An 8942-nucleotide genomic window follows, 5' to 3' on the forward strand; every position below is an offset into this window, starting at 1 on the left:
AGAAAGAATGACATTGTCCCATTTGTTAGGAAATGGAAAGGCTTGGAAAAAATTATATTAAGTGAAGTAAGCCAGGCCCAAAGAAACATAGGTCCTATGGTTTTACTTTTTCCTATAACTAGTATATGTCTGAGACAAGCAGAAAAGGTAGATAAGATGATGTTAGGTGAAATAAACCCCAAGATAAGGACACAAGTGGTTTTTTCTTTCTTGCTATTGTTTCTAACATATTTATAAGGTGATTGTTTTTGTTGCTTTGTATGTCCCTCCCCCATTGTATAACCCCTGTTTTCACTGTATTTGATGTGGTATAATTTGGGGAGGGGAAGGGGAAAAATTGTTTAAATAGGGATACAGGTGGTCCCATTGCAACAATGAGATGTACAGAATGTTATGTTGAAAAACGAACTTTACAACTTTGGCAGGGCAGAGAGGCCGGGTAGTGTAGTCGTGGAGATGGGAGGGCAGGGATGGTAGGGGAAAGACAAAGGAGGAGGCAACAGTGCTTGATAAGCAATGTACTCATTACCTTGCTCATGTAATTGTAACCCTCTGTACAGTATTTTCACAATAAAAATAAATAAATAAATAAAAACACATTGAAGACAACTGCCACAGTGCCATCTCATGGAAAAACCCAGTATTGCCATAGGCCACCTGCTTCCTGGACCTCCTGAACTAGTTTGGCCAAAATCCATAGGAAAAGGAGCCCCATGAGGACTAAGAAAGGTCAGCTTCCAGGACATTTGAAAACCAGATGACCACTGAGATGACTTCTCTGCTGTTTTCCTTACAGCCTCCTACCCTTCACTTGGGTCTTCATTCTTGCTGAGGAATTGAAAGTGGCTTCTTCTTACAGAAAAATCCCAAATTTCTCCCATATGAAATTTCTGTCTTCCTGGAGAGATCACTCCTAGCCACTGGGCTCAGGGCTATACTTTCTCACAGGTGATGCAAATACATTGCAAGTCCTTGATGTTGATAAAGGTTTTTTTTCTTTTAGAAATGCAATGTGAGTTTCCTTCTTTCCGCTCAGTGTTCACACCGCATTTATTAACCTCACATTTGCTTGGTTGCTTATAGAAACTATTTTTAGTGATAATATCATTCCCATTTATAGGTTCAAAGGGCTGGGGGTGGGGGAAGAGTACCAAGAATTAATTCTGAGCTTAGCCTGTTTGACCATGAATCTCTACCGCAAAGGTAGATATATTCTGGTGTTATTAGCAGGCTCCCAAGGAAGGATGTAACATTCACTTTTGTGTATGCTAGGATACGGAACTAATCAAGCTTTTCTCACTGTGACTTAATACCCTTAGCATTCCTCAGGATCTCTAGCAGCCATTTGCTTGGAAAAACTGACAAGAAAATTACTGGCTGAGACAATATTCAATCACCAGCAACGGGATCCCAACCTTATCACAAAGCAGGAAGTTCATTCTATAGTCCATCCCATCCCTTGCTCCAGATGGCTATTAGGAAGCACCATTGGTCACGCCTGTAATCCCAGCTACTCAGGAGGTTGAGATCTGAGGATAGCTGTTCAAAGCCAGCTGGAGAAGACATATCCAAGAGACTCTTCTCCAATTAACCAGCAAAAAGCTAGAAGTGGAGGTATGGCTCAAGTGGTAGAATTCCAGCCTTGAGCAAAAGAAGCTAAGTGACAGCACAAGGGCCTGAGTTCAAATCATGGTGCACATGCACGTGCACACACACACACACACACACACACACACAACACACACACAACCTCAAAACCCAGAAAGCTATGAGGCCTGTTACTATGCCCCTTGGACCCTCAGCAAAAAGGAGCTTGGCTTGATAATGTCTCCTGCCATCCCAGGGAATCCCCCAGCCTGGCATGAATGGGCTGGGCTGCCTGGCACAAACAATGACAAGAACCTGTTGCCAGTGGCGGTCTTTCATTCCGGGGTTGCAGGAAATGCTGAGGATAGGGAGATGCTGCTTGAATTTTTCAATCTTCAATTTGACATTTTCTGCTAAGCGCCGGGGTGCGGGCACGTCAGCCAAGGTCTTGGTTAACTTGTAGATTGTCCTCCACATATTTCCTATTTCCTCTGCAATTTGCTCCGCATTCAGTAAAAAGAGGGGGCCTGAAATAGAAAAGATGGAGTGAGGCAAGAAAGGTCGGACCATGAGATCCATTATTTGTCAGGTGCACCCTTCTACTGTGCGCTGAGAATGGTGCCATTTGTACAGAGACTGGAATGTGCAAAGGCAGTAAGGTTGATCCTAGTTTTGCAACTCCACTTAAGCCTCAAGAATATAACCTGTGATGGGCTGGGAAGGTGGCTCGGTGGTAGAGCGCTTGCCTTGCATGCATGAGGCCCTGGGTTCGATTCCTCAGCACCACATAAGCAGAAAAAAAGCCGGAAGTGGCTCTGTGGCTCAAGTGGTAGAGCACTAGCCTTGAGCTGAAGAGCTGAGGGACAGCGCCCAGGACCAGAGTTCAGGCCCCACGACCGGACCCGGTAGAGCGCTAGCCTTGAGCTGAAGAGTTGAGGGACAGCGCCCAGGACCAGAGTTCAGGCCCCACGACCGGACCCCCCCCAAAAAAAAAAAGAATATCACCTGTGATATAAGATGGAAATGGATATCTGGAAGAGTGACTGGAAAATAGAGTGAGATAACACAAATACTGTGCTTGCCTGGTATATAGTGATTACATTGTTATTGATTTCTTTTTTGGGGGGTGCTAGTTTTGAATTCAGGAATCTGTACTTTCTAGGTAGGTGCTCTACCACAGCAGCCATGCCCCCCCCCACAGCCCATTTTTGCTTTTGTTATTTATTCATTCCCTAGGCTGATCTTCCTATTTATGCTTCCCATCTAACTGGGATGATAGGTACTCACTACCATACTCAGCTTCATGTTGGCTGAGATGGGGCTGGCAAACTTTTTTCCTGGGTTGGCCTTGAACCATGATCCCCATGATTTCTAGTTCCCAACCAACTCGGGCTACAGGTGTGAGTCACTGTACCTGGTATTCAGATTGATTTTAAGTACTATTAAAAGGAGCTCCACAGAAGTACGAAATAGCAACGAGAGCATATACATTGATGAAAATATGAGAGTTCTCTCTCTATTTTAGTAACTTATTTTATTTATTTGAAGTTATTTAAAAAGCAAAGAATGATATCTCCTTTAAAAAAAAAAATACGTGCTCTGAGTCAGATGCTGGTGGCTCATGCCTGTAATCCTAGCTACTCAGGAAGCTAAGATCTGAAAATAGTGTTTTAAGCCAGTCCAGGCAAAAGGATAGAAGTAGAGCTGTGACTCAAGTAGTAGAGTGCCAGCCTTGAGCAAAAAATAGTTCAGAAACAGCACCCAGGCGCTGAGTTCAAGCCTTACAACTGGCACCCACACATAAAAAAGAATGCAGTCCAAACTAAAACTGGAAGTCATGGTAGGTCCTTTCCTTTTCTTCTCCGCCCTTTCCACCAGGGTGGAGCCATCATTAAATGCTGCTGATATAACCTCCCCAATGCCTCCATAAACTCCCAAGTCCAGAGGAGATGAAGTTTTCAGATACTTCTGGCACTCTGTCCCTTCTTGCAGCAGCTCCAGAGAGGAACTGAGAGCTTCTACTGTCCCACCATGTGCTTCTCCAGTCATTCCTGTTCCATAGCAATGGATGCTTATCGATTTGATTTTATCCTAGAATCAGGTCTAGCTCTTTGATCCTTGTCTCTCTCTGTTATCACTTCAAGGCTGGTGTGTGCATGTGTGTGTGTGCATGTGTGTGTGTGTGTGTGTGTGTGTGTATGTTGGTACTGGGACTTGAATTTAGGGCCTGCGAGCTGTCTTTTAGTTTTGTTTTTGTTTTTTTGCTTCAGGCTGACACTCTACCTCTTGAGCCACAGCTTCATTTCCACCCTTCTGGTAGTTACTTGTAGTTAAAAGTCTTATGGACTTTCCTAACTCGGCTGACTTTTAACTACGGTCCTCAAATCTCAGCCTCCTGAGTATCTAGGATTACAGGCATGAGCCACGGGGGCCCTGGCTAAATGTAGCTATCTTAATCCTAAGTGTCAGAATCTGATGAAGATTCCAGCCAGAATCTGAAGAGCAAACTTGATTTCAGGGCTACCTAGTAGATTCCCCAACCCTTCCCCTCCACCCTAGCAGAATGAGAATGTGAGGTACCGTTCATCCACTCCTCGGACTTCAAACTGAAGTCATAGGCTGTCACCCACAGTTGCTCATATGGTACTTTGAGGGCCATCAAGGATTGAAGAAGAGGAAAGGTACTCTTTTCCTTTTCTAACAGCTCTTCCTCCTTGTTGATTAACTGTAGAGCAAAATAAGAGGCTGTCTGTTGGGTTAAGAGGTTCTCCTGAGCCCCACAGCAAAATCCCTTTGAAAAAACTCAAATGGAGAAAGATGCTCATTCATCTTGAGAGTAATAGAGAGAGGAAAATAAGATCCTTTTGCTACCTCCAAGAACCATGGCAGCTCAGACCTTGCTGATGGAACTGTAGAATAGTTTACTACTTTCTCCATCTTTGTTCCCAATCTCACCATTTTCATAATCTTTATATGTACTTTGGTTGTTTAAATGATTATGAGCCTTTCTTACACGAATTTGCCTCAAAGATAAGAACTTTCATGACCTAAAAACTTACTAGCTGAACTTTGGAGAAAGATACTTAGTGTCTCCAAGTTTTAGTACTCCAACTTTAACAAACTTCAAAGATTTGCCCCAGGCAATAAATGAGATGTTATACAGAAAGCCATTTATATATCAAGGAACATCTAAGTACTCACTACACAGAAGCAGTTCCCCTAATTTAATTTCTTCTTTTGGTACTCAGTAACTTACAAAAACTCTGTTGCAATGCAGGGATGCTGTGAACAGATGTTGAAAGTACCAATGAAAAATATGATCAACCAATCAATCAATCATTACCCACCTGATAGGTGTCATTGGGAAAACATAAAACCAAGAATCATAATTGCTATCCCAGTGAAGTCATTAATTAGGTAACCATCCAAGACCCAAACCTCAAATTCCACCAGTGCATGATCTAGGTTCTTGGAAAGCTCAGTAAGCTTTTCAACATTGTTCTTCATTTCTTCTGTAGTCATCACTTCACGCTTCCTAAAGCCGTCCAGTTCCTTGCCATAAGATTCAAGTTTTGATTCAAACTCTGAGCATCTGAAAGGAAAGAAAGCTCAGTCACATCTGGACAGTTCATCCTATGCTAGTTCAACATATCAACTTTATTCATTCTGGAGAGAATCTGATCTCCTACAGTACCTCTGTCTCTATCTCTTATTCTTTAAAAATAAATGAAAAGCAGTTAGGGACTGGCAGCTCATGCTTATAACCCTAGCTACTGGGAGGCCAAAATCTGAGGATCATGGTTTAAAGTCAGCCTAGGAGGAAAGTCCTCGAGACTCTTATTTCCAATTAATCACCAAAAAGCCAGCAATGGTAGCAAGTGGTAGAGCACTAGCCTTAAGCAAAAAAGCTCAGGGACAGTGCCCAGGCCCTGAGTTCGAGCCCTAGGATCTGCACAAAAATTAACTAATTGAATGAAATGTAAAAAATCACTTATTCATATAATCCCACCTACATAGATGGGGCTTCTGTATGCCAAGTCATGTTTAAATATTTCTAGTTGTCTTCCTGTACTTGTTTATGTATATATATATATATACATATGTAATATGTATATATATTATATTCTTATATGTATGTACTGACTATATATTGTTTATTCATTCAGCCATTATATATTTATTATTGAGGGCCTAAGATTTTCTAAAACTGCTTAGTTATTACAAGTGTATTTATGAGGTCTGTAAGTAAGCTCTCTTGTGGAACTTGTATTTTAATCAGGGGAACTCATAAACAATAAATGTGGATGAGTGAATTAGTAGATGGATAGATGTATGCTGGATGAATGAATCGACAGATAGGATAAAGATAAAATGAGATATTTATCATATAAATGCTCTAAAGAAGTAAAAACAGAGTGGAGGGATTCATGAATTACTCAGTGGAGGGCCACTTTCATTAGAGCCAACAAGGGAGATCTTTCAGGGGTTAACTGCTTCATTCATATGATCAATGTATTTTTTTCTAATTAGGTAGAAAAAGATAGTGAATAGGGGATAGGAGCAAGGCCGGATTGGTTCACACATCCAGTTTGCCACTTACTAGTTATGTGGTCTTGAATATGTCACTTCAATCCTCTGTGTCTTGGATATATAAAACTAGCTGTTGCTGAATGCCACTTTATTTTTGCTTTGTTAATATGCTGTGATTTTAGATTCTGTGGGCACTAATCTTAAAGAATATTCTTTTTTTTTTGTCAGTCATGGGGCTTGAACTCTGGGCCTGGAAGCTGTCCCTCAGCTCTTCAGCTCAAGGCTCGCACCCTACCACTTGAGCCACAGCACCACTTCCTTAAAGAATATTCTTAATAGGAAAAAGTTTAATTTGTTCACTCATCAAAACAGTGAGAGCCAGGCATGGTGATTCAAGCTACTTGGGAGGCAGAGATCAGAGGATTATTGTTCAAGGCCAGCATGGGCAAAAACAAGCTTGAGATACTCCATCTCAACCAGAGGCTGGGTATAATAACGCATACCAGCTACAGGGGAAGCACAATGGCTGGGCACAGTGGAGTATGTCTGTCATCCCAAAGACATAGGAAAGCACAAACAGGAAGATTACAGCCCACATTGGCCCCAGACATAAAACAAGACCCTACTTTGTAAATAACCAACAGGAACAAGTCCTGGAGGGATAGCTGAGAGGCTAGAGCACCTGCCTAGCAAGCATGAGACCCTGGGTTCAATCCAAAAAGAGAAAAGAAAAGGTACCCGCATTCAAGGCACTGTGCTAGATCTAAGTCTTTAAAGCTTTGATGAAAGGCATTCTCAGAGTTCTCTCTGAAACCATTTGCCCTTCTTTCTCCATGATGCCCTAGGGTCTTCCATTGCATTTCCACCATTTAAATTACAGGGAAGCTACCACTGATATGGACAAATACGGGAAGGATGAACCAAAGCTGATTCTCATGTTACCTGCATAGTTAGGATTCCAGAATGTCTTTTTACATCATAAAATTTCTTTTCTTTCTTTCTTTCCTTCTCTCTTTCTTCTTTCTTTCTTTCTTTCTTTCTTTCTTTCTTTCTTTCTTTCTTTCTTTCCTTCTCTCTTTTTTTGGTGGTACTGAACTCAGGGTTTTCTGCTTGCTAGACAGGTACTCTATAGCTCATGCTCCTTCGCTATCTCTTCTTGCTCTGGTTGTTTTTGAGATAGGGTCTCCTTTTTTCCCCCCCGAGTGCGGCCTGGATTCTGATCTTCCTGTTTGTTCTTCCCACCATAGCTACAATGACAAGCACACAGCTTTTTCTATTGAGATGAGGGATCTCATAAACTTTTTTGCCCAGGCTGGCTTCAAACTGTGATGTTCCGGATCTCAGCCTCCCGTGTTGGCACCATCACATGTGCACTAATGGTTGAGATGAGATGTCACATCTTGGGCTGGCTTTGAACTAAGATCCTCTGATCTCTGTCTCCTCAGTAGGAGGATTTCAAGTGTGAATCACTGGTCCCTGGCTACCAAAATTCTTCTTGAAGCTCCAAATACTATACTCACATACAAAGAGAAATGTCTGCTGAAATTAATTATGAGCTTATTCCAGAGGGAAAAATTCAATGATTATACTAAAATTATTATTTCTCCTTTTTTTTCATGTCATGGGGCTTGAACTGAGAATCTGGGTACTATTCCTGGTTGCTCAAGGCTGGAACTCTACTACTTGAGCTGCAGCTCCACTTGCAGCTTTTGTGTGTGTGTGTGGTCAATTGGAGAGAATCTCATGCATTTTTCCTTCCTGGGCTGGCTTGGAAATGAGATTCTCAGATGCATGAGCCACTGGTGCTTGGTATGTTTTTAATTCCTTATATCACTTTAGGATAATGTAGTACCCTAAGTACCTTCATATGGAGATATATATGAGTATATACACACATACATACACACATGTATGTATATATATATACTTATATATATATGATATATCCATAGATGTGTATATGTATATATATATATATATAGATACACATATATATTCCACATAATAGTACTCTGGGAAATTAGATTAAGTAAATGATCTGTACTTGTGAAACCTCTGGAGTCAAGAGAGGATAATGGAGGAATGTAAAGATCGCTATTGGTCTCAATTCTGGCAGGAAACAAATTTCACTCTGATTTTCAAAGACATATTTGATGAAGGGCTTACTTAGAGAGGTGGATATGGGTAGGATTAAAGGCACAAATGGTGGAGGCAACTAGAGACTAGCCTTGAAGGGAATCTGGTAAGACCCATAGGGCTGAGGGCTAAGAACTCAGGAGCAGGCATTGCCATCTAGAGGGATTCTGCTACTTATTGCCAGAGCCCCAGGACCAAGCAGGGAGGAGAGAGAAATCCTTCTAGTTGCTCTCCAGCCACCCCAGGGCTTGCTTTTGGGACCAGTCCAATCTGGATCCAACAGATATGGAAAACAGAAGGTGCAGCGTGGGCAATGTGCCTCTGTGAGTGTGTGTGTGTGTGTGTGTGTGTGTGTGTGTGTGTGTGTGTACAACCTCTCAGACACAGAGTGGGAGGAGAAGGGAATTCTGGGTAAGATAAGGGCAGCTAATCAAAATCAAATGACACTGATTCCGAAAGTTAATGTGAATTGAGAGAATAAGGTCAGGTTTCTTGGAGATGAAACGAGATCGTTTCCATTGAAGACAGAGGAATACATGGCTATTGCTCAGCCCTCCTCATAAATTGTTCGCATAAGATTAATACAAAAGATGGACAGGGGGGCTGGGAAGGTGGCTCAGTGGTAGAGCGCTTGCCTTGCATGCCTGAGGCCCTGGGTTCGATTCCTCAGCACCACATAAGCAAAAAGA

The 8942-nt window shown here is 41.9% G+C and overlaps 1 protein-coding gene across 1 annotated transcript in view; it reads right to left on the reverse strand.

The window, feature by feature from the left end:
• The window catches only part of Dnah3 (dynein, axonemal, heavy chain 3), a 209322-nt gene that overhangs the window by 134987 nt on the left and 65393 nt on the right, over positions 1-8942 (reverse strand). The window contains exons 16-18 of the mRNA XM_013011154.1: positions 5026-5179; positions 4168-4312; positions 1903-2114 (exon numbers count right to left, since the gene is read on the reverse strand). Coding sequence (XP_012866608.1) covers positions 1903-2114; positions 4168-4312; positions 5026-5179 — 511 coding nt within the window. The remainder of the gene's footprint in view (positions 1-1902; positions 2115-4167; positions 4313-5025; positions 5180-8942) is intronic.

Source organism: Dipodomys ordii, unplaced genomic scaffold, assembly GCF_000151885.1.
Source record: "Dipodomys ordii isolate 6190 unplaced genomic scaffold, Dord_2.0 Scaffold14, whole genome shotgun sequence".
In the NCBI taxonomy this organism is placed as follows: domain Eukaryota; kingdom Metazoa; phylum Chordata; class Mammalia; order Rodentia; family Heteromyidae; genus Dipodomys; species Dipodomys ordii.